General features: G+C 40.9%; 1 protein-coding gene across 5 annotated transcripts in view; it reads left to right on the top strand.

Moving 5' to 3' along the window:
* IFT88 (intraflagellar transport 88) overlaps window positions 1-26,375 on the top strand; it is a 124,721-nt gene that overhangs the window by 79,193 nt on the left and 19,153 nt on the right. For 4 of the 5 annotated variants that reach the window (XM_039473368.2, XM_039473369.2, XM_074387939.1 and 1 more), the window contains 2 exons: window positions 10,088-10,194; window positions 17,536-17,602. In XM_039473368.2, the coding sequence (XP_039329302.1) occupies window positions 10,088-10,194; window positions 17,536-17,602 (174 nt within the window). Of the gene's footprint in view, window positions 1-10,087; window positions 10,195-15,637; window positions 15,709-17,535; window positions 17,603-26,375 lie in introns of those variants that run through there. The other variant, XM_074387941.1, reaches the window with a different exon arrangement.

The raw sequence follows: 26,375 nt of genomic DNA, 5'->3' as shown, positions 1-26,375 counted from the left end.
AAAGGAAAGAGAAAATTGTATAATTGTTACTGCTTTATCTGGAAATATAAAGCAATTTATTGGGAAGAATAAGTAGCTCTTCAACTCTTAATTCACTTCTGTTTAGACATTGAGAGATACAGTAGTTAGAATAATTGAAAGGTACAGTAGATACTTTCTTTAATAACATCCCTACAGCAAATAAAATAGTATGCTGGAAATGACCATGTTAAAATTTGTTCTTCAAGGCCAGGCGGAGTTGCTCATGCCTGTAATTCCAGCACTTCAGGAGTTCAAGGTGGGCAGATCACCTGAGGTCAGGCATTCAAGACTAGCCTGGCCAACAGAGCAAGACTCCGTCTCAAAGAAAAAACACATTGTTCTTCAATGACAGTGAACACAAAACAATGCATTACGATTTAGTGAAAAGATGTCTTTTCTGAGCCAAGTTTTCCGACGGCCGAGGATTACGTGTACGCCGTGCTCCTTCGTTGACATATTTCTCCACTTGGCTGTCTAGAAGAGCTCAACAGCAGTTAGCTCAGCTATGATCTTTGGCAGGAGTGTAGGGGCAGGTTGTTTTCTAATGCTGATTACAGGTAGACTCATTAACTTCACCACAGTAGTTTTCACAAATGCCAGTCAGGAAATAGGCTACATGGGAATTACTTCCAGAACTTTTTTTTTTAAGATGGTGTTTTCTTCTTATCGCCCAGGCTGGAGTGCAGTGGCACCGCCTCAGCTGACTGCAACCTCTGCCTCCCTGGTTCAAGTGATTCTCCTGCCTCAGCCTCCCAAAGTGCTGGGATTGCACGTGTAAGCCACCATGCCCAGCCTAGAACTTTTTTAAAGTACAAATTTCTAGCCCTGCCTAGTAAGATTTTTATTAGATTTGCAGTGGACGCAGGCATCTGTTTTTCCCTGTTTCTTTGTAAAGGGTTTCCTGTGTGATTCTTAATCTTAGTCACATTAGAGAACCAGAGCTTTAGAGATTAAATGAGAGATAGCAGTAATAACTTTGCTTGAAAGTGAAGCAACCCAGAAGTCTGCTAAGCAAAACAGTTTCTCAGCCTTGGCACCTCTGACATTTGGGATTGTACAAATTCCACACTGTAAGAGGCCATCCAGGGGGTTATGGAATGTTGAGCAAAATCCCTGGCCTCTATCCAATAGATTAGCTAGCAGCCCTCCCACCCCCAGATATGAAAACTAGAAACGTCTCTAGACATTGTCAGTGTCCCCTGGAGGGCAAAACTGCGGCCAGTTGAAAACTTCTGCACTAACTAGGCACCTCTGCACAGGTCCAAAAAAGAGAGTATCTTCAAGGAAGACCAAGATTTTTTCTTTAGCCTATAAAAGTCCCTCTAAGAACCAAATAAATGATTGTCTACACCATAGAGGGTATCTAAGATAACTCTGGCCTGTTTAATTTTCAAAACAAATGTAATGAATAGTCTACCTTAACTATAGTTGTGTAAAAAACATTTACACCCATGGAATGTGCTGTTTTAAGAAGAATGGTTTTCTGGATAAAACTAGCAGGATATTTTAGTTTTAAAATATATTCTTCACCAAAAATTGACCTGCTCTACAGAGTTACAGATGATATACCAACTTTCAGAGGACATCCACCAAAAATAATGATTTTTTACTTTATGTTAAATGTTTCTGGCTGTGCGTCATAGCTCATGCCTGTAATCTCAACACTTTGGGAAACCAAGGCCGGAGGATTGCTTGAGCCCAGGAATTCAAGCCCAGCCTGGGAAACACAGCAAGACCTCATCTCTTCTAAATATGAAAAAAAAATAACAGGGTATGGTGGTGTGCACCTGTGGTTCCAGGTGCTCGGGTGGCTGAGACAGAAGGACCACTTGAGCCCAGGAGTTCCAAACTGCAGTGAGCTGTGATTGCGCCACTGCACTCCAGCCTAGACAGCTCTTAAAAAACAAAAATTCCTAAGCCACCCTTTATTTGCAGAAAGTACTAAGTATCTTCTTATGAATTATTAATATAAATGTATATACAAAAACAATTTATATGGTAATGTGTGACATTTTAAGTGACTTCATACTATTAACTTTTGCAATATTTTAATGGTCTTAAATTGCTTGTGGTATTTACAAATTATTGTGGAGTGGAGTGACTACTGTGTTCCAGACATTGTTCTAGCACTGTGGATATAGCAGAAAACAAAACAGACCAAAATCCTTGGTATCTGGTGTGACGAGAAAAGACAATAAATAATGTCAGTAGCCATAAATGCTATGAAGGAAAAACAGGTAAAGAGCTAGAGAATATGGGAAAGGCTGCTATTTTAAACAGGGTTATCATGGAAGGGCTTTCTCTTAAACTAGTGTTTGGGCAGAGACCTGAAAGAATAGACGGAAGCAAGCCATGAAGATGTGGATGTCAGTGTGGTCGAAGCACAGCGGACCATGTGATGGAGAGAGAGAGGTGGCAGAGTGGCTGGGCCAGGACCTGTAGATCCTCACAGGCCCCAGGTCAGGGCTTCAAGTTATATTTTGGGTGAGGTGATGAGCTGTTGGAGGATTTTGTGTGGAAGAATAATATGATTTGGCTTAGGATTTCAAAAGGTTCTAATGTATGGTTAACTCAAGCTTCTGTACTTGAGGTCCAAATCAGAAGACTGTTTTGGCCACTGTATGGAGAATAAGCTGAGATGGGCAGTACCTAAATGCAAAATCACAGTATTCACTTGAACTAGCAGTGGAGGTGGACAAGATAGATTCCGAATGTGTATGGAAGGAATCAGTGCCAGCACTTGCTAGCCATTTAGATGTGAGACTTGAGGGCGACAGTGTCAAGAGTGACCGCACAAATCTAGCTCTGAGCACCTGGAAGGATGGAGCTGCCATTCACTGAGATGTGGGAAACTGGGGAAGAAGCAGCTTTTCGAGGGAAAAATTAAAACCTTTTTTTTTTTTTTTTGAGATGGAGTTTCACTCTTGTTGCCCAGGCTGGAGTGCAGTGGCGTGATCTCAGCTCATGGCCACCTCTCCCTCCCAGGTTCAAGCAACTCTTCTGTCTCAGCCTTTCCCAGTAACTGGGATTAAAGGCATGCTCCACCACACGTGACTGATTTTGTATTTTTAGTAGAGGTGGGGTTTCTCCATGTTGGTCAGGCTGGTCTCGAACTCCCGACTTCAGGTGATCCGCCTGCCTCAGCCTCCCAAAGTGCTGGGATTACAGGCGTGAACCACCATGCCTGGCTCAAAAGCTTTTTTTTTTTTTTTTTAGATATGTTATATTTGAGCTATCTCTTTGGTGCTCAAGAAAGTATGTTAAATAGGCACTTAGGGAGAAGTTGGGGGCCATCTGCATATAAATTTATTTCAGTACATTTAGCACATATTTTTGTGTTCTGTTACTACGTATATTATCAATAATATTTTTGAAAAAATTGAGTGTTCATTAGCTTTAAGACTTTCCTGTTTCTTTATCCATTCGTTTTCAAAATTTTTAACTATTTTTTATTTGCTGGGGAGACAACAGATATAATCATCTTGACTTCTGCCTCCTAGGACTCACACAGATCGTCAGTTAACTGATAAGGGATAATAAATGAGGTAACTGAAAAATGTATAAAGTACTGTGGAAATACAGAGGAACTCTTAACTCTGCCCAAACTAGGGGACGATTGCCATAATTAGGTTTTACAGAGGAAGTGGCATTTGAAGTGGCCTTGAAGGGTGTGGAGGGTTTTGCTAGGAAGGGAAGGCAGGAACAGGCACTGCAGGTGGACAGCAGCATTATTAGTAAGGGCAGAGATAGAAGGATGCAGAGTCTATTTCAAAAGGTAGCCTATTATGGAAAATGTAGCAGATTGAACATGTGTTTTCTCACGCCTGTAATCTCAGCACTTTGGGAGGTGAGGTGTGCAAATCAGGAGGACTAGAGTTTGAGACCAACCTGGCCAACATAGTAAAACCCCATCTCTACTAAAAATACAAAAAATTACCTGGGCATGTGGTGGGTGCCTGTAATCCAAGCTACTCGGGAGGCTGAGGCAGGAGAACTGCTTGAACCCAGGAGGCAGAGATTGCAGTGAGCAGAGGTCCACGCCACTGCACTCCAGCCCAGGCAACAGAGGGAAACTCCGTCTCAAAAAAAAAAAAAAAAAAAAAAAAAAATTATAAATGCACAAGAACAAAGAGATAATTAAATTTTAGGAAAGTTCTCAGTTTAGCAGATTAGAACTGCCAGGGTAGGTAGGTAGTGGAGAAGTCAGCAGAAGCAAAAGAATTCATAACATAGAACCCCAGGAAATCCCAGGAATTGGAGGCCTCAGAAAATGGGAAGTGTGCTGGCTGCTGAAAACGAGGGCTGGGTACAAGTCTGGATGAGATACAGCTAGATTTTCAAATGCTGTACCTAAATTGTACAGCAGAAATTTCGGCAGAATGCAGTGATGATGTTGGTGGATGATGCCGGGAGATGTGTTTGAAAGATATTTAATAGAGGCAAAATGATTCATTATAAAAATAGTAAAAAGAAGAAAAACTTGGAACTCGAAGTTCGAGGAAAGAGGAGGGAGAATGACAACCGAAGAATGTAGCAAGATGTAGCAGGGTCCAGGGAAACTTTTTTTTTTCTTTCTCTCTTTTTTTTGGGGGGCGTGGGGGACAGTCTCGCTCTGTCACCCAGGGTGGAATGCAGTCGTGCAATTTCAGCTCACTGCAACCTCCGTCTCCCAAGTTCAAGTGATTCTTGTGCCTCAGCCTCCTGAGTTACCTGGAATTATAGGTACACACCACCATACCTGACTATTTTTTCTTTTTTTGTATTTTTAATAGAGATAGGAGTTTGCCATATTTGCCAGGATGGGGAAAACTTTTTTTTTTTTTAAAGAATGAGCAGAGGTGAATGTTTCTGTTGCCTAAGAGGAATTATGTAGTAGAAAAGGAAAAACTGAAAATATGCCAGGAAAGGAATAACAGTATAGGATAGGTAGGTTAACTTTTAAAAGGTGCCAGAACCTTCCTCATACAGGAGAGTATTTAAAAGTCAGCCTAGCCAGGAGTGATGGCTCATGCCTGTAATCCCAGCACTTTGGGAGGGTGAGGTGGGTGGATCATGAGGTCAGGAGTTCAAGACCAGCCTGGCCAACACGTTGAAACCCCGTCTCTACTAAAAATACAAAAATTAGCCGAGCATGGTTGCGCGCGCCTGTAATCCCATACTCAGGAGGCTGAGGCAGGAGAATTGCTTGAACCTGGGAGGAAGAGGGTGCACTGAGCCTAGGTCATGCCACTGCACTCTAGGCCTGGACGACAGAGTGAGAAAAAAAAAAAAAAAAGCCTAGTGAAGCAGAAGAATCTTTTAATCAACATCCTTAGAGACCAGGTACAGGAACTAAGGCCAGGCCATACACTTAACTCTTGGCAAACACAAGTTCTTGATACATCTTTCCTCATTTCAACCCAAATAAGAGAAAGAAAGTCAGTCCAGAGCTATGAAAAAATGCCATTAAAAAAAATAGTTGGCTATTGTTTTTGTTTTTGTTTTTAGTCTTGTTCTGTCACCAAGCTGGAGTGCAGTGGTGTGATGTCGGCTCACTGAAACCTCTGTCTCCCAGTTTCAGACGATTCTCCTGCCTCAGCCACCCGAGTAGTTGGGACTACAGGCACACGCCACCACACCTAGCTAATTTTTTTTTTTTTTTTTTTTTTTTTTGAGACAGAGTTTTGCTCTTGTTGCTTAGGCTGGACTGCAATGGCACGATCCTGGCTCACTGCAACCTTCACCTCCCAAGTTCAAGCAATTCTGCTGCCTCAGCATCCCAAGTAGCTGGGATGACAGGCATGCACCACCACACCCAGCTAATTTTGTATTTTCTTAGTAGAGACAGGATTTCTTCATGTTGGTCAGGCTGGTCTCAAACCCCCAACCTCAGGTGATCCACCTGTCTCAGCCTCCCAAAGTGCTGGGATTACAGGCATAAGCCACCGCACCTGGCAAAAAAACAAAAAGTAGTTTTTGTTACCTAGAAAAATAGAAGAGTTCAAAAAAATTATTACAGTGTAGAAATATTTGGCTCCTTCTATAAGACTCAAAGAACACATAACCTCTATTTACTTCAGAGGAAGAAAGCCACAGGGTGAGGTGAAAAGATAATAGGATGTTACAAAAGAAGGAGCATGATAATAGGACAATGCATAAGAAAAGATGATAGTGAAACTAAAAATATATAGCAGAATTAAAATCTACCTGGATGCAGTGTAGAGCTGAAAATCATAGTAGTAATTGAAAACTATTCATTCCATAATTTTAAGAACAAAAATTGAATAAAATGAAATACAGAAGATATGTAAGAGAAGCCCAGGCATGGTGGCTGACACCTGTAATCCCAGCACTTTGGGAGGCCGAGGCGGGTGGGTCACCTGAGGTCAGGAGTTCGAGACCAGCCTGGCCAACATGGTGAAACCCCATCTCTACTAAAAATACAAAAATTAGCTGGGCATAGTGGCAGACGCCTGTAATTCCAGCTACTCGGGAGGCTGAGGCAGGAGAATCACTTGAGCCCAGGTGGTGGAAGTTGCGGTGAGTCGAGATCACACCATTTCACTCCAACCTGGGGTACAAGAGCAAAACTTCTTCTAAAAAAAAGAAAAGAAGTAAGAGAAATACAACTAGGAATTGTAAGTTTTGCCAGGGACTAAAACAGAACACTTGTGATAAAATACAAAATCAAAGACTTAGTAAAAGCAAACATTCTATAGCAGAAAAAAAAAGATCGGCTATTCTGCAAAGGAAGAAAAACTGGGCAGTTATCAGCAGCATGAAACACCAAGCACTAAATACCAAAGGTGATGAAACAGTATCTTCAGAGTCTCAAGAATTCTTTTACCTCTGCATATAAAAACAACAGAATATGAAAGCTTAGAAAACATACTCATCTTCCCTTCTTGGGGAAATAAAAAGTTGACTTGAAAAATTAATTTGGAAGTTCACTGGAAAGCTGAATCAAACTTTGGTGCTTAAAAAGGGAATTTTTAAAAAACTTTTAGGTTCAGAGGTATGTGTGCAGTTTGTTTTATAGGTAAATTGCGTGTCGTGGGAGTTTGGCATACAGATTATTTTATCACCCAGGTAATAACCATTGTAATCAATAAGTAGTGTTTTGATCCTCACCATTCTCCCACCCTCTGCCCTCAAGGAGACCTCACTGTCTGTTGTTCCCTTCTTTATGTTCATATGTACTTGAGGTTTAGCTCACACTTAAAAGTACAAACATGCAGTATTTGGTTTTTTGTTCCTGTAGTAGTTCACTTAGGATAATGGCCTCCAACTCTATCCATGTTGCTGCCGAGGACATGATCTTGTTCTTTCTTATGGCTGTGTAGAATTCCATGGGGTGTGTGTGTGTGTGTGTGTGTGTGTGTATACATGTATATATATACATACACACACCACATTTTATTTATCCAGTCTACCACTGATGGTTGATTCTATGTCTTAGCGCTTGTGAACAGTGCTGCAATGAACATACATGTGCATGTGTCTTTATGGCAGAATGATTTATATTCTTTTGCGTATATACCCGGTAATTAGATTGCTGAATCAAATCGTAATTCTGGCTTTATTTTATTTTATTTTTGTATTTGTGGAGACGAGGTCTCACTGTGTTGCCCAGGTTGGTCTCAAACTCCTGAGCTCTCGTGATCCTCTCACCTCAGCCTCCCAAAGTGCTATGATTACAGGCATGAGCCACCATGCCTGGCCTGTAATTCTGTTTTAAGTTCTTTAAGAAATCACCAAACTGCTTTCCACATGGCTGAACTAATTTCCATGCCCACCAGTAGTGTAAGCATTCCTTTTTCTCAGTAACCTTGCCAGCATCTGTTTTTGTTTTTTGTTTTTTATTTTTTATTTTTTAGTAGTAGCCATTTCTGACTGGTATGAGACAGTATCTCATTGTGGTTTTGATTTGCATTTCCCTAATGATTAGTGACGTTGAACATTTTTTCATATGCTTGTTTGCTGCATGTATGACTTCTTTTGAAAAGTGTTCATGTCCTTTGCCCAGTTTTTAATAGCATTGTTTGTTTTTTGCTTGTAAATTTAAGTTCCTTATGATTCTGAATATTAAACCTTTGTTGGATGCATAATTTGCAAATATTTCCTCCCATTCTGTAGGTCGTATGTTTACTCTATTGATTGCTTGTTTGGCTGTGCAGAAGCTCTTTAATTAGGTCCCATTTGTCAATTTTTGTTTTTGTTAAAATTGCCTTTGGTGTCTTCATCAAGAATTCTTTTCCCAGTTCTCTATCCAGAATGGGATTTCTTAGGTTATCTTCCAGGATTTTATAGTTTTAGATTTATGTTTAAGTCTCTAATCCATCTTGAGTTGATTTTTGTATGTGGTGTAAGGAGGGAGACCAGTTTCAGTCTTCTGCATACGGCTAGCCAGTTAGTTATCTAAAAGGGGAAATTTTTAAATTTCAGAACAAGTAGTGAGAGTAGAAATTAACATAGAGTTAGGTCTAAATAATTATAAGGCATAATTTAAGTGGTAGTTGTGGTGAGGGGAAAAATGAGAACTATGCATACCCTACATTCCTCCTAATTTATGAGGGTGTCAGAAAATACCATTTAAATCTTGATGCTCATAGTAAAATATATGCTACCAGTCTTACCTATTGTGTAAGTAGCATTCAACTATGGAAAAGAAAACAGTGACACTTCTTATACACATCTACTGGGAGTATACTAGTACCATGTCTCTGGAGGGCAGATTTGTAATATATATCAGGAGTCTCAAAATAGTCATAATGTTCGGATTCAGTAATTCACTATAAAGTAACTGAGAAGAGCATAAAAAGACATATAGGCTGGGCACAGTGGCTCATGCCTGTAATCCCAGCACTTTGGGAGGCCAAGGTGGGTGGATCACAAGGTCAAGAGATCAAGACCATCCTTAGTGAAACCCTGTCTCTACGAAAAATACAAAAATTAGCTGGGCATGGTAGCGGGTGCCTGTAGTTCCAGCTACTCAGGAGGCTGAGGCAGGAGAATCACTTGAACCTGGGAGGTAGAAGTTGCAGTGAGCTGAGATTGTGCCACTGCACTCTAGCCTGGTGACAGAGTGAGACTCCGTCTAAAAAAGAAAAAAAAAAAGATGTATAAAATGTTTGGTTTTGTCTCTGGATGGACAAGTAATGAGTAACTTTTTTTTTTCTTTCTTTTACAAATTCTCTATAATGACCTGCACTGCCGTTGTATTGAGGAAAAATATTGTTTTTGAATGAGATAATAAAAATGTTTTAAAGTAATTTAGACCACAAATGGCAAAGGACATTCTTATAAACGTAAAGACAAAACCATTGTGTTCTTTAGCATCTAATGGATGTTTTTTACATGTTGCTAATTTTAGAAACACAAGATTGAATGAAAAAGCAAATTCTAGGAGACTGTATACAGAATAATACCATTATAAGACCCAGTGCCAAGCAGAACTAAACAGTATGTCATCTGGTCATATGTATAAAGTTATGGAAGATTTTCTTGTTGTTAATGTATACAAGACATGATGAACACATGTCTTGGGACTATTTGTTGGGATTATTTTATATATATTTGATGTCAACTCTAAGACCAGCAACTGTAAGATACATCTTTTTTATATTCTCAGTGCTTTGTACATAGTGTAATACTTATTTTAAAAATGAATTTACTACAGTAATAACATTTGTGAGTAATCATTATTATATGTATAAACTGTCTACACTTTTTAGCCTAGTCTCTCTTACAGCTCTTTATACGTATTGATGAAACTGCTACAGAACATGAGCAAATGTTGCATTTGCTCTTAAGTTCTCTCCCAGCAGTGTCCTGTGCCATGTTCCTTCTAGGTTTCTGGCAGCGTGAGGATAGGACTCATGGAGAGAGACCCCTTAATCCCCCTTCCAAGGAAGTCAGTTCTCCCTGGTCCAGAGATTGCAAAGTGTAATTATTTTTCAGGAGAAAAACATTGTTTGTAAGCATCATTCCTATGTGTGTCCCAAAAGACTGAGTTCATTGATTTATTGAGCTTTTAACAAATAGACCGTGCCTGTATTCTTTCCTAAATGTATATTTTACAATTTAGGTCTGCGTTTCTTGGTTCGTCTCTGCACAGATCTTGGATTAAAAGATGCTCAAGAATATGCCAGAAAACTGAAGAGGTTGGAAAAAATGAAAGAAATAAGAGAACAGGTATCTCATATGGGCCTACAACTGCTATCTGCTGATTTTCAGAATGTCAGCCTTCTGTAGCTCAAATGTGTGATGTTAGGAACTTCTATAAGAAAACAGTTGAAATTTTTTTCTGCTCTGACATAGTAGGAGAATAACTAAAACTCTACTTTGAGGATAAAACTCTGGCAAAAGTGAGTTCCCAGGGAGAGGAAGTGCAATGGATTTTGTATTATCTTAGTGGGTAACTACTAACAGACAGACAATTACAATTTTCCACAACATGAAATAACTTACAGCTTAATTTGAAGCCATAATTTTAATTGGAAAGTCCTGTGGACCATGACAGACAATTACTTCTCTACAACAGTGGAATCTGTGTGTGCTTTAACAAGTTTTCCAGGTGATTTTTGTTGTCACCAAAGTTTCAGAAGCACTCAGGCTGTATGCTTCTGAAGGGTTACCTTGATCAAATACCAACTCAGGATATAGAAGCTGATTTAAGTGGCAAAAAGTAGACATAAAATAAATAAGGCAGTGGATTTTTAAAATCGTTTTTAAATGGACAAAGATTTGTATAAACTTAAGAGAGGAGGATAACCCAATTGAGGTTTGTGCAGGTCAGGGTAATTTCTCTTGCAGAGCCACTAACTCCTGTTTTAAAATGTTAAAACTGGAAGTTTTATCTAAAATGATTTTTCAGAGAAATTAGTTCTCTTTCTGGAACTATTATGGAAAAGAAACCTGTTCTCCTTTTTGTGCTTGGGGGATCCACATTTTTGGGTAAGAAGAAAACTCTGTATATTGTACATTCGTTAGTGCCAGCAAGAAGCAATTGTGGTACTAGGTTGTTAGCCAGGCAAGACAGACTCACTCTCGGCCCTCCATTCCTGAACACTGCAAGCCCCGCAGTGGTGTGGACCAGCCCCTGGATACTGCAAGCTATGTAGCAGTGCTGTTTTTTTAAAAGATGCTTTGCTTTTCCACTATACTGAACATGAAAAACATTACCAGACAAAGAGATCTGTCAAAGCAAGAGTGTATATTTGGAATAGGGCAAAATGTGAAGAACAGGGCTTGAGGAATGAATATTTTAAATATGAAAAAGGAAGAGAAAAATAGCCAAAACACCAAAGAAGGTTGGAGAATAAAGGTAAACTATTAAGAAGAAAAAGAAAATAAAGAAATAATAGGTAAATTACAGAATATTTTCATTGCTAAAGATAAAAATGTATTCAGTTTTTAAATCAAATTTCTAAATTTTCAGAATATTCAAATAGAGAAATGCTGTTTCAATATTTGCTAGTTTCCCCCCAAAGCAATCAGGGTACAGTGCCAAGAAATGCTTTCTTTTGGCCAGATTGACAAAATAGCATGTGACATTCAAAATTAATATGTCATTGGTACATATACCCAAATTTTCGGTTATTACCAAAATGCATTGAAAATAAATGTACAATCGAGTTGAGCAGAAAACCTTTTTGGTTTCATTTCTTGAGAGAGATTCTGCCAGGCGAGGTGGCTGACGCCTATAATCCCAGCACGTCGGGAGGCCAAGGCAGGCAGATCTCCTGAGATCAGGAGTTTGAGACCTGCCAGTCTAACATGGAGAAACCCCGTCTCTACTATAAATACAAAATTAGCTGGGCATGGTGGCACATGCCTGTATTCCCAGCTACTGGAGACGCTGAGGCAGGAGAATTGCTTGAACCCAAGAGGCGGAGGTTGCAGTGAGCTGATACCATGCCACTGCACTCCAGTGTCTGGGCAGCAGAGCAAGACTCCATCTCAAAAAAAAAAAAAAAAAAAAGGAGACAGATTCAGTATTAAGATACCATAAAGATTTAGTTTTACGATTAACCAAACTAAAAAATACAGTTTTTAAAAAACGTTCATATATGTAATAATGGCTACAAGAATGTCTTGTACAATTTATGTATTATTGACAAAAGTCAACAAAACTACTGAAAAGAATATATATCCTTAGTACAAACTGGTGGTGATTTGCTTGTTGATTACATTTTCTGCAGTAAGATTACCAGTCACTTCCTCAAGGCCATTGATTACAGGTTCTCTCATGCATTGCTCTGTGTTAGCCTCTGTGTTGATTTGCTCAGAAAACATTGATTACAACCTGCCGTGTATGTGGAGGACACAGTGAGACACGGGAGTTGGCGCTGGTGCCCAAGGCACTCAAGGCAGAGCTGTGGGACTGAGAGGGGAGGGTCTTTGCTCCAGGGGAGGGACTCAGAGGCAGCAGTTCCCAGAGGGGCTTGTGTTTTAGTGTGGGTATGACTGGACACTTGGAGTTTGGGATAGAGAGAAAAAAATGTGGGCAGAGGTCTGTACAGGAAGTTAAGGCCATGTTTATGGGTTCTTTGGAATTGAAGCCACCAAGGAATGTTTTAAATTCTGTTTTCTCTTAAATTTACAAACAGGGCCAATCTTCTTAAGAACCCTTAACTATGTAACGAGTAACTGCTCCTTGTTCCATTGACAAAAACACAGTTCTTAGGACATAAAACCGTAGTGTGGTGGACAGACCATGTACTTTTTTCCTGACGTGACCATTGGTCAATCCTGTGATCCGGAATGGATGTTCAACCTTTCTGGGCCTCATTCTCATCAGCTGTAAAATGAGGATAGTGTTCTAGCTCTGAACTTCTCAACTATCTGTAGTGAAATTATTTTTTGCCAGTCTGTCACTGACATCACTAGAAAAATGATTCTGCACTTGGATGTCAGCAGGGTCCAACATCCAGTAACATTTTGGTTTTCAGTCACAATCTGAGTTCTTCTTTCTGTTCATCTCGTTGAGGACAGGTGGCAGTTTGTGGGCCGACAGTGGTTTACAGACCCCACTACGGGTAGCCCCGTCTTAGATGACGTGTAGGACCCACCAGCTCATAGTGGTTCTTCCAGTTCCCAGAAGAGTAGCATGCGAGTTACAGTCATGAATTCATAATAAAGAGTAAGCTTAAAGGGAAAAAATGTTTATTTTCTCTCTTCCAGTGTTTATTCATTTAATTTGTTCAGTTATTTTGTGTCTACTCTGTTCTTTTATTCTGTGCCTTTTTTAATTTTTTTTTCCAAAGTGGGAATGACATAATATTTTTTTCTAGATTAGGAATGCCATCTTTTTTCCGTGTTATTAAAACAATAAATGTTCTTTTAAAAATGCAAGAAGATTGCTTTTATAAATAATTTTTAATTCGAATAAAAATGATTTATATTCCCACCACTTAGACATCACTGTTATCATTCCTTTCCAGGCATTTTTACAAATATATACAAACATATATCAATACATATATAAAAATATATGTATTAAAAAATGGGACTTTCTGTTAAACAAAAATGAGATTTTTACAAAAATGCTGTTTCATATCCTTTTCCACTCACTTTTCTAAATAACATGGACCACTTTCCATGTCAGTAAATACAGATTTCCCTTACTTTGTGCTCCGTGTTTTGTTACGTGGCTGTTTCCTGCACGTTTTAGCATTGAGGTGGTAAGAATCATTTGTGTCAATCATTGTTTACGTGCTTTCTCTGTTATCTACCATGAGGCCTTACCTCACAACCACTTGAAAGCAGTAAGAATTTCTGTGAACTTTATGAAGTGTTAAAACTGGAAAGTTAAGGGGAATATTTCTGAAAAGTATATCTCCTACTTGAGCTTTCATATACCTTATGATGAGAATGTCATCATCACTGTGTTTAACAGGTGTTTACTGTGCTCCTAAAGTGTACCCATGCCTGTGCTGGATCTGAGATGGGTTGCATGTCAGATGAGTCTGTGTGAGACGGGCCCCTCGGGCCCCTGAGAGTGTGTGGTGTCATGGCAGTTCCCTGCCCGGTGTGCCCTGAGGAGCAGCGGTGCCCACAGCACAGGGTGTTCCCCGTGGAGTCAGGGAGCCTAAGCTGCAGGCCCTCATTTGCATTAGCTCCTTTTAATAGATTTTTATTTTTGCATTCATTTCATTTTCACAGTTTTATATCCTCTTTCTCAAAAAGCTTTCCTCAAACTACATAAGCTTCTGGCCCCACACATTCTGCATCCGCCCCATCGTCGCCATTTTTATCCTCCCAGCCAAAGAGCAATGTACTTTATCTATACTTGATCTTTATTTTCTCACTTCCCAGATGCGCCTTTTGTTTTGTTTTGTTTTGTTTTGTTTTGTTTTTGAGACGGAGTCTTGTTCTGTCACCAGGCTGGAGCACAGTGGTGCAATCTCGGCTCACTGCAACGTCTGCCTCCCAAGTTCAAATGATTCTCCTGCCTCAGCCTCCCGAGTAGCTGGGACTACAGGTGTACGCCACCATGCCCAGCCAATTTTTTGTATTTTTAGTAGAGACAGAGCTTCACCCTGTTAGGCAGGATAGTCTCAATCTCCTGACCTCATGATCCCCCCACCTCAGCCTCCCAAAGTGCTGGGATTACAGGTGTGAGCCACTGCACCCGGCCCCTAACCTTGACTACTTACATTCACACAGCTAAAATGACCCACAGTAAGATTAGTCACCTACATAGCAGTCAAGATAATAGACACTCTGACTTTCTGTCCACCTCACTTAGCAGCAGCTTTGTGTATGTGGCATCTGTGACACACACCCCCTGGCTTCCTTCAGTTCCTCTGGGCTGCACTGAGGCCACTTTATGTCCATCACATACTTTCAAAGGCAAAGCCAACGGCTGTCTCTTGGGTGTTTACTTCGCATTTTCAAAGGAAGAACTTAGATCGTGACGGAAAACACTACCGAGCAAAGCTCTGTTGTGTGGTATGAGAGATGTGCAATTAACTGAGTCTTGACAATTGAGATTTCTTTTTTTTTCTTACATAATAGGCACATTCTTAGAGATTTCTTTAAACTTAGAACCTTATCAAACTAAGGTTTCGATAAATGTTTTGGTTTTACTTTTGAAGTTGCCTTCTCTAACTTCCACAAGAAATCTTTGCTACAGCTGTTACAGTGGTTGATACACAAGACTGCTTATGGTGGAGTTCATTGATTTTCAACTGCAAATAGGCCTTCACTTGGAAAAGAACAGCACATCCTCTGTGCACAGGAGGACGGTGAAGGAAAAAGACAAGCCAGAGTGTGACCCTGAGCATAATGAGAGCACAGGGTGCCAGCCCCCACTGGGGACACACAGGGGGTCTCCTGAGGAGATGAGGGAGGAGGAAATAGCCGAAAAGAAGATGAGGAAGGGCAGACAGACAGGGAGTAGCCAACCCATTCATGCAGGGTCCATGCCAGCTGGCATATCCAAGGAGATGCTGTTTTCCTTTTATTCTCTAAGCAGGTAGGACAGTCAGTTCCAAAAGTGATGAGGACAGAAAGTGGTGTCTTGTGAAAAGTGAGGTGGCCTGCATGGGGCACAGGTGAGGACCTTAGGTGAGCAGTGGGGAGCCCTGAGGCTGGCCTATTTTTTGTGCTGATGGAACTGTTTCCCCAACAGGGCACAGTGTCCTGGGAGTCGGAGAGGAAAGAGGGAAGTCACTGAACCAGCTGAGGCTTAGATGTCCCTTGGTGAGTGAAGCAGAAAGACAAGAAGGTGGCAAGGGCCATAGTTTCAATGTCGCATCACTGCACGTGGTAGGCCTCGAGTCTAGGCTGGACAGAAAGTAGAAATTTAAAGAGATTAAAAAGAGTAATGAGAGGCAGGGGATTGGAAAATCTTCTAGATGAGGGCAGGGAACAGGTGTCAGGCAATAAAGAATGTAGTGATTATGGAAGAGCTTACCTTCTCATATCCTTTTGTAAACCCCGGGTCGCTTAAACAGGGTGCAAGTTTTCACATGAGGTTTTAAAAGCTGTCAAGTTGTGTGGGCATTTGCCTTGATAAATATATTTTCAGCATTTTTTTTTCTTCAGAAGTCTTGCTCTGTCACCCAGAGCTGGAGTGCAGTGGTGCAATCTCGGCTCACTGCAACCTCCGCCTCCAACGTTCAAGCAATTCTCCTGCCTCAGCCCCTAGAGTAGCTGGGATTATAGCGCGTGCCATCACGCCCGGCTGAGTTTTGTATTTTCAGTAGAAACAGGGTTTTGCCATGTTGTCCAGGATGGTCTTGACCTCCTGATTTAGGTAATCTGCCCACCTCGGCCTCCCAAAGTGCTGGGATTATAGGCGTGAGCCACTGCGCCTGCCCTATTTTCAGCATTTATACGTCTTTTTGATATACTGGAGATGATCAGTCCGTGGATAGATGAAAATCAAGTTTTGAAATAAAATCAGATTATGGATGTTTAAATTCTTATTTTGCTACATCTTTGTAAGATTTTCTTTCATCTGTGAAGGCAAGGAGAAAGATGAGATTTGAAGGGAAATTCTTTTCCTTTTAATGGAAGAAAGTTGGGTATGTTTATGTAACATTTGGAAGTCCTGAGTGTCAGGAGAGTATTTCATCTTACAGAAATGAGTTGAATTATTGAAAAGAATTTTTTCTTCCTAACGTACCAAGGACAATAATGTTATCCATGACCTGATAATGTATAAATATTTGGGCAGTTGTCAGGGTTAAGGAAGTAAATAATTTGTCCTTTCAATTAAATATGAAATTATATTTATGTTGAAGATCTAAATAAAATATCCACCTATGTTAAGAAGTTTTAATTTAATGATAAATGAGAAAAGCCATCTATCTCTGTTTACTTATCATCCGATAGCTGTATAAATGAATGATTATACATATGAAAATTTGACAGTGTGACCTGAGGCAGATCCAGTGTTCATACAAAAATTCTAATACTTAGACAAAACACAGAAGAACCATATAATGTAGAAAGAAACCTAACAATATCACAGCATGGAGATACTTCTTATGCCCTGAAGGCGGGTCTGCATCTAACAAAGTGGACTGTTGGACAGATTTAGGTATTTTGTGAGATTTTAATCGTACTTTTATTTTATAAATTGAATTTCAAAACTCAGGTTACCTTTTTTTTTTTTTTTTAACTCTCAAATAGTTCGGGTCCAACCATCGTAGATGAGGACTGATAGCAGGAGATGGCCCTTTTGTAGATTCCCTTCCCCTCCTCACCTTCCCTTCCCTTAAACTAAAGATCACGTTTAAGCCCCGAATGTTCACATCAAGAAAATAGTGTTTGGTTTTGAGTTGTTTATGTAAGCGAAGGTTACACTGCACTTTTGAATTAAAGTGCCGTCTGAGTTTTCTCAAGAGCCTTGAACCCTCCACTTACAAAACAACTCAGGCTTTTTTTTTCCTGTGAATTAACTGTCAGGTATATAGTCCTAAGGGTTATGTAGTAATGTTAATTTTAAAATTCGCCTTTATCTATATTCAACTTTGAAGGAATATCATGTATTCTTTTCACCTTGTCTTCTCATTGCTCTAGCGCATAAAGTCCGGCAGAGACGGCAGTGGGGGCTCCCGTGGCAAAAGAGAGGGAAGTGCTAGCAGTGGTAAGTGTTTTCTGTTTCCCTGAAAAACTGTGTTTTCACATTTCTAGTATGTGGGCTTCTAGAAACATCTCACAATAAAGTGTTCTTATGTGTCTGTCTGTTTTATACACAGTAAAACCTCACGTTAATTAATTTGGTGAGCGGTCTGATGTGTGAATGAGTGTTTGTAAATACTAGCAGATTTTGGTTCTTAAATAACCATGCTTGTTTTTGCTAATTGATTATTAAACAAGTTTTTTCATTTATTAATCAGTCTGTCAGGTTGGACAGATTATCATATATGGGCATACTGATGAGGTTTTGCTGTGTTACGTTTTTAAACTTTCCGTTTGAAGGAAGTGCCATGAGAAGTAGGATGGTCTTATAGAATGATGGCAGCCCTACATCTTTAGTCTGACTTTTAGAGTAGACTTAGTGACAAGCCAGGAATTAGGAGACGTGATGTGAGTCCCAGTTTTGATCATGACAATATATGTAGGTGTCTTTGGACCAGCCCCATAAACGCTACAGGCTTTTGGGGATTTCTGGAGTTCTTTGCATCTCTCAGATTCTTTTATTCCTTGTGACATCATTACATAATAAGACATTTTATTAAGTTTTCCATCCCTTCTTCCCATCAACAATCTACCTTCTTTTTCTACCTCAGGCAGGCAGTATAAGTTAAACTTGATAGAAATTTGGTGATTTTAAGGAAGCTAATTTTAAAGATAAATGTCAAATTGGGGCCTACATTCTTTCCTGTCCATACTTAGCACTCTCATGCATATGTGACCCAGCTCCGTGTAACTGTCCAGCTGTACTCTGTCATATCTGTTTGTGATGTAGGAGTCAGGGCAAAGACAAATGTAGCTCTTAGGCAAGGCTTTCATCCATTTACAGTGTGTATTGGATGCGTACTGTGTACACTGTGCTAAGAGCCAGGGACATGGGAACAAATTAGATGTGATCCCCACGCTCAAAATTAGAATCTAGTTTGAAAGACATACAAGCTTCTAATGCTGCTGTGGATGCTACCATGGTAGAGAAATGTACATGAGTTTTCATGTACATGAGTTTTCTTCCCTCATTTTTTTCGTGTCTTCATTATTAAGCACAGTTATAGGAGTACCCATTTTTATACTGCATTTTAGCCAGGGCAATAAAGCAACACCCCTGTTCTCTCTCCCTCTTCCTCTTCCTTCCTCTCCTTCATTCTTTTATTATTATTATTATTATTTTCTTTCTTTCTTTCTTTCTTTTCTTTAAAAAAGAATGCCCAAGCAGTTTTCCGATGGGGGGTGGGGTGGCAGCCAGGGCTTCCTGGCCATCCTCCTTCTTCTAACAGTGTAATTTATCATACACTGAGCATTTCTCAACAGGATAGGAGTGGCAAATGACCCACAAATGTGTAAGCGGGATGTCTAGTCTGTCTGTTTACATTGCTGCAGGCTCCTAGATGCAGAAAAGAAAAAGAGTTTTCAAACTTTCCTAGGGATAGAAACTGCAGTTGGGACAAAGATTCCTTGAATTCAGAGCTGTGCTTTGAAATTCACAGTCAAAGGTAAGCTGGCTTTTGAAATTCAGTTTATAACTTTGTAGGCAGTTACAGGCATCAATGGCATCTGATTCTAGCCAGGCCGCTTGATTCCCCCAAGAGTCAATCCAGCGTCTCCAGCTAAACCTCATGGTGCTGACCTGTTTACCTTCAGGAGCCATGACCCAGAGCTGGAGAAGTCAGTAAAAGCAGCATTGAGCCCAAGTCTGAAGAGTAACAAAGGCAGTCTGTCGCATCAAAGAGTAACCACTTCTACCTCTTCAGACACCATGGTCCTGATGGATACTCCTGTCTCCTTGCTGTTCCCTGGCCCCAGATATCTCACACACTCCACTTTAATGGATCTGTGTGACTATCTGGGGTTGCATTTAGTCAGAGATATCTGGCCCTGCAGTTCTTCATAAGCCAGAGGCAGCCATAAGCCCACAAGTCCTTATCCAAAACCCCTGGGGCAAGGTGTGTTGTGGAATTCAGAACCTTTTGGAGTTTAGAAAGTAAGATAATGTATTAGCCATGTATCGTGTACTACCCAAGGAGAGTACCTTAGACACATTCTTATTAATTCAATAAAACATAAATATTCATGCTAAGGATAAATGAAGACTGTAAATAGCCTCAAATCAAGTTCTATGCCCAAGAAGTTTATATATTGCCACCTGTAAAGTTGGCTTTCAGAGCTCTTTGGAATTTGGAATTATAGATGAAGTATCATGGATGTGTACCAAAAATGTTCTTAATAGCCAAGATGTCCACAGACTAGGCATTATGCAACAGTCAAAAGCAACTCCAGACAGCTCCCCAGACCAGCAGAGTGCTGCTTGTTCATCCTTTCTCTTAGGAAGCAGGAAGTACATTATATGAGCTCTCTTGGAAATAAGTGTCCCTTTAAGGAATAATTGTCTTGAGTAACAAAGGAAGTATTAAGTATTTATTAAAATTCTAGGGCCAGATTCACCATCCAGGAAGGATTCTGCAGCTCTCTCTGAAAATCTTAAGTTCAGAATAACCAGCCAGTTCCTTATGTTAGGCTCTGCATGCCTTCCCTGATGATTGGTAAGTTTGTAAAATCTCTCCCCTTAACCTAAGCCTTAGTTTCCCAGATGTCATCAGTTTGAAAATCCGCCTCAGGACCTTCTAATGAGATGTGATAGGACACCCAAAAAACTGCTAAACAAACGTAGTGCTTCCCTAGAGCCCAGGAGACAGTGTCCAGGGTCCTACCCCCAAGAAAGTCACCCCAGGGAGACTGACAGCGGCCTCTCAGAAACATCACACTGATCAGTGTGCCTCAGGCGCCACGGGTCCGGATCCTCTGACAGGAAGAATTGCCTAGCCTCCCTGGTGACTGTTTCCAGAGCCCTCTTTCAGTCATGCTAGGCATCAGAGCACGGAGAGGGCTTCACCTGGCCAGGGAAGAAGGGACTGACAAGGAAGAGAGGTAGGGCCACCCCAAATCTGACACCTCGTGCACAAAAAAAGAGGCTGTCCTGTTGAAGAGTTCCCTTCTGGTCCTGGCCTCCCACTGCTGCTTTTTCTTTTTTAATCCATTTTCCTTTCTTTCTTCCACTCCCAGTCCAACACAAATAGTCAGTTCTGGTGCACAAATAAGCTTTATTCTCACATGAGGGACTTTCAGAGTATAAACTCTGTGCTGTCAAGGCATTTTACAGTCAGGGTTGCTTGTTGCTAGGTTCTTCTGGCACAAACTGAGAGCACTCATCAGTCCTTTTCTAGGGTACTTTCCCCCATCATCTGCCTTTTCGTTCCTTATTTTCTGGTATCTCAAGTTGTACATCATCCCAGACTTTTTCATTTCATCCTGCATCCTAGTTTGAATGCTGCTTTCTATGGCTGAGCCCATTCCACCCTGACACTTTTGCAGGAATCCTGTTTTCCATCCCCCTTCTCCAGTTCTCAGCACAGGCCACACTCCAAGCCTGGCCCTGGCTGTGAAGTTGGAATGAACCCAGGCTCTGAGGCTTCTCTCCCTTTCTTGTTCCGTTTGATTTCAAAGTCTTGATAGTTAACAGCATTTATATTCTCTGCAGATAAACTGATGAGGGGAATAACTATATTCCACCTGTTGTTTTGGCCAAATTTTGTTAAAGGTCAGGAAATTCACAGAACACTTCTGCTTCTCATGTGTAGCTGTCCTCAAGACACAAGAACTCCTTCTTGGATGGCATTTTCTATTTTTGCATGATAGTGGCATTTTGTGACTTATTTTGTGTATGGTGTTATTAAACTTTCATTTTTAAAGTGCTTTTTGGTTTTCCCTATGTGATTTTTAATGGCTTGCTGCATCTTTGAGTTTGATTTTTATGTCTTAGGTGTAAACTTTTCCAATGAAAATGTATCAATTTTAGATTGAAAATAATTTTATAGTGAAAATCAGAATAAGACTCAGTGAACAGAAATTCACTTTATGGTATCTTTTATAAAGTACATTGTAAACATGTTTTGTTTTATTTCAAAACAAACTGAAGTTACATTTTAAGATTCTAGTCCAAGGTTGAGTGTGGCTAATCAACCCCTTTCCACAGTCCTGCTGGGCCTTGATGGTGTCACAAGCAGAGAATGAACAAGTCATGCTCAGTGCCCACCAGGGAGGACAAGACAAAGAGCGTACGCTCTGAGGAGGTGTGAAGGCCTAAATGTAGAGGACAGGCCAGCACAGCTCAGCCAATTACACGAGGAAGCGGTGGGCACCTATGCTGGGGGGGAGTCTTAAGAGGCCAGAGGGCGGGGGCTGTCACTTCTCCAGGGATCATGCCTGTCAGCTTCACTCCCAGCTTGCATGTCCCTTCACCCCATAGATCTAGACCAGGCGTCCCCAGACTACGGCCCGCGGGCCACATGCGGCCCCCTGAGGCCATTTATCCGGCCCCCCGCCGCACTTCAGGAAGGGGCACCTCTTTCATTGGTGGTCAGTGAGAGGAGCACAGTATGTGGCGGCCCTCCAGCGGTCTGAGGGACAGTGAACTGGCCCCCTGTGTAAAACGTTTGGGGACCCCTGATCTAGACCATAGTTTTGCTGGATACTTGAGTATATAGCCCACTGTGTGGCAGATATGTACCACAGAGGAAGCTTGATGAATAATAAGTATTAGAAGATATGAACAGCACCAGAGCGCCAGAGTAGTCTCAGTGTTGCAGTTCTAGAGGAAGTTTGCCCATGCCGGTATACCCAGCTGCTGTGATCTGCCAGTGTGTCCCCTGTGTTCTGACACAGTAATTCTCAGTCGTGTGGGGTGCACAGACTTTTTCTGTCAAGGGACAGATAGTAAATAGTTTGGGCTTGGAGGCCAAGTCTCATCTGCAAAGAATATTTCACTCTGCTATTGTATATTGGAAACGGCTGTACACAGTATATAAGTGAATAAACGTGATAGCGTTCTATAAAACTTAATTCTTGGACACTGAAGTTTTAATGTTACATAAGTTTTGTGTGTCACAAAATATTATTATTCTTTGCTTTTCTTCCTAACCATTTAAAAATTTACAAATCATTAGCTTGCTGGATAGACAAAAACAGGGCGGGCCAGATTTGGCCTGCAAACTATAGTTTGCTAGTCCCTGCTCTAAGCCAAAATCTCCATGAATATTTTTGATAATGACAGGTGGTGCCTAGGAATTATCATTTGGATCAAAGCACCGCTTGCAACCATTTCATCCTAGTATACAGCTTGAACAATGGGAGTCTGTATCACTGAGCTTCTCTTAAAATCATCTTAGTTGTTTACAGCTCACCCACCTTACTATGTCAACACACATCACAGAGCATATGATGAGATTTTGTGTCTTCAACAGGACATGCACCTTTCCTCTTGCCCTTAGCCCATTGCCCTGAGTTTTCGCTCCTTGTCATTAATCCTCATTCCTGGCATTCATTCAGCATCCATGGACCCCCTTACTGAACTCACCACATCTTGTGTGAACCTGGACAAGTTACTCAAATCTCTTTGTGAGTTACCTCATCAGCAAAATGAGAGTTAAAAATAGGACCTCCTAAAAGGATTGCTGAGAGGAGGAAATGGGCTGTTGTGGAAAGCTCTTAGAGCAACTCCTGATAAGGGCAAGCGTGTACAAGGGTGAGCATGGCTACCATGACTCCCGCCTGGCAAAGGGAGTGCGTGGGCAGGGCCTGGAACACCCGTGTCCACTGCACTGCCAGCGCCCATGTTCTCACCACTGCCAGTGTGTGACCTCTAAGTGTGAGAGCCTCAGTTTCTCCCTAACATGAGAGGGTCACATTTATCCATGCATGAAGGTAAATGTAACCAAGTGTACCCCTGTCTCACTGTAGAGTTTAATTTTTTTTTTTAAACGAAAACGCTAGTGCTTACAAATAAAATGTTGGTCCTTGAAGTTACCAGTTTTGAAAGCTGAATGTTTATTCTAGTAGTGCTGCTGTTATTCGAAACATTTTGTGAAACTCCTTTTTTATAATTGCCATCAGAGGCAAGTTACAAAAAGCACGGGAAATTTAATCTGAAACTTTTACAAAATATACATGTTTATACACATACACACACATATATATGCTTACACACATATGCATGCATATATTCTATCTGCAAAATATATACACGTGCATTTTATGTGTGTGTGTGTGTGTGTGTGTGTGTGTTCATACATACAAACACGTTTTATGAGTTCTTTTTTTACCCTCTTTCGCTTCCTACCTTTCTGCTATTTTATGGACAGATTAGCATTTCTCAAGTTTTCTAACCATAATAAATACTTAGTAAATACCAACATCCTTCCAGCTTTACCTCCCATATCCTCTCCATATGCTGTTAAGTATTTAAATTGCCAAATATAACAAAAATATGTTACCTCCTTTGCTTACATCTTCACTAAGTCCCTGCACAGTCTCCCTCTCCTCACTTGAGTATTGCCTATACAGTAGCTATTGGGGTTCATTTTTACAATTTTAATATATTTCTGTTAGGTTTTCTTGGGTAATAATATAATTTGATCAGTAGGCCTAGGGGTGAGGGGTGAAATCACACTGAGAATCGCAACTGTAGCAATGTAAGATGAGCTGAAATTCTCAGAGTAAAGCTAGGTCCAAGCAATGGTCCTTGTAAAATTATCTGAGGATTATGTCATCTTAGCTGATGAGGTCGTTACTTCCTTGGACTGTGGGTTGGGACTCAGTGAAGAGGGCACCTTGGATCCCTAGCTGTGATATGCTGCCTCTTCACTTTGGAAAGGGACAGGAGCAAAGGAAGACAAGTTTCCTGGTAATAAGAGGAAGTCAGATTATAGGGCACCTAGAAGTAAATTGGAAAGTAAAGTCCTGCTAAAGGTCCCAAAGGTATTGTCTGATGTTCTTCAGTATTTTTAGATGTAAACAAACACTTCCTCATACTTATGGAGTGAGAATAGATCTTTCTTAATGATTGCCCAGAGTAGAGGCTAAATTGAATATCATCATCTTAGAAGTAGAAGAGAGAGACAGACCAGAAGTAACTTATAAAGAGTGTCTAATGGATAATGAAGTCCATTTATAGCTCACCAAAAGAGAGTTATTTAAGAAGAGATTTGCGGGTCAGGCGCTATGGCTCACGCTTGTAATCCCAGCACTTTGGGAGGCTGAGTCGGGCGGATCAAGAGATCAAGATCACTCTCGCCAACATGGTGAACCCCCTTCTGTACTAAAAAATAGAAAAGTTAACTGGGCATGGTGACGTGCACCTGTAGTCCCAACTCCTTGGGAGGCTGAGGCAGAATTGTTTGAACCAGGGAGGCAGAGGTTGCAGTGAGCCAAGATCATGCCACTGCACTCCAGCCTGGTGACAGAGCAACACTCCATCTCAAAAAAAAAAAAAAAAAAAAAAAGGATTTGAAAGAGTAAGAACCACTATATTCATAATACATTCAAAGGAATGGGCAGAATTTTTTAGAAAATTTCATTTTGGATAGTACTTTCAAAAAATAAGAAACTAATGGGAAGTTGATAGTTCTTAGCTTAAGGAATGGGGAATGTTGAAAAATGATTACATACATGCTGATTAATTGGGCCTTGAAGACTACAGAGGGTCATTAGATTTTTCAACTAAGATAGTGTTGATAGCCCTAGAGAAAGAAAGTAGTCTCAGTGCACTGTTAGAGGCAAAAGTCAAATTCTTTTTTTTTTTTTGGAGACGGAGTTTCACTCTTGTTACCCAGGCTGGAGTGCAGTGGCGCGATCTCGGCTCACCGCAACCTCCGCCTTCTGGGTTCAGGCAATTCTCCTGCCTCAGCCTCCTGAGTAGCTGGGATTACGGGCATGCCCAGCTAATTTTTTGTATTTTTAGTAGAGATGGGGTTTCACCGTGTTGACCAGGATGGTCTCGATCTCTTGACCTCGTGATCCACCCACCTCGGCCTCCCAAAGTGCAGGGATTGCAGGCTTGAGCCACCGCACCTGGCCCGCAAAAGTCAAATTCTAATGATTTAAGAAGTGAATGAGTTGCAGGGAGGTAGAGGAGAGTATATAAACTATTCTCTCACACATACAACCTCACCAATAACTAAAACAATGCAAACGAACCCATAAAATTAGCAATGAATTTTTAAAAAGATAATTCCCAAGAATAGCAAGGATGACATGAGATGAGCACTCTTTATTAACTAAATTCTGCTGGGGAAGTTCTGAGTGGCAAATCCTGCTGGAAATGTTTGGAAATATTCATCAAGGCCTTTAAAATGCCCATCCCCGGCCAGGCACGGTGGCTCACACCTGCAATGCCAGTATTTGGGAGGCTGAGGCAGGCGGATCACTAAGATCAGGAGTTCGAGACCAGCCTACCCAGCATGGTGAAACCCTGTTTCTACTAAAAATACAAAAATTAGCCATTTGTAGTGGCACACACCTGTAGCTCTAGCTACTTGGGAGGCTGAGGCAGGAGAATCATTTGAACCCAGGAGGCAGAGGTTGCAGTGAGCCCAGATTGCGCCACTGTACTCCAACCTAGGAGACAGAATAAGACTCCATCTCAAAAAATAATAAGGCTGGGCATGGTGGCTCATGCCTGTAATCCCAGCACTTTGGGAGGCTGTGGCAGGTGGATCACAAGGTCAGGAGATTGAAACCATCCTGGTCAACATGGTGAAAACTCGTTTCTATTAAAATACAAAAAATCAGCCAGGTATGGTGGCACACGCCTGTAGTCCCAGCTACTCAGGAGGCTGAGGCAGGAGAATCACTTGAACCCCAGAGGTGTAGGTTGCAGTGAGCCAAGATTGTAC

Source organism: Saimiri boliviensis, chromosome 16, assembly GCF_048565385.1.
Source record: "Saimiri boliviensis isolate mSaiBol1 chromosome 16, mSaiBol1.pri, whole genome shotgun sequence".
NCBI lineage: Eukaryota > Metazoa > Chordata > Mammalia > Primates > Cebidae > Saimiri > Saimiri boliviensis.
This window is presented reverse-complemented; position numbering and strand designations above follow the sequence as displayed.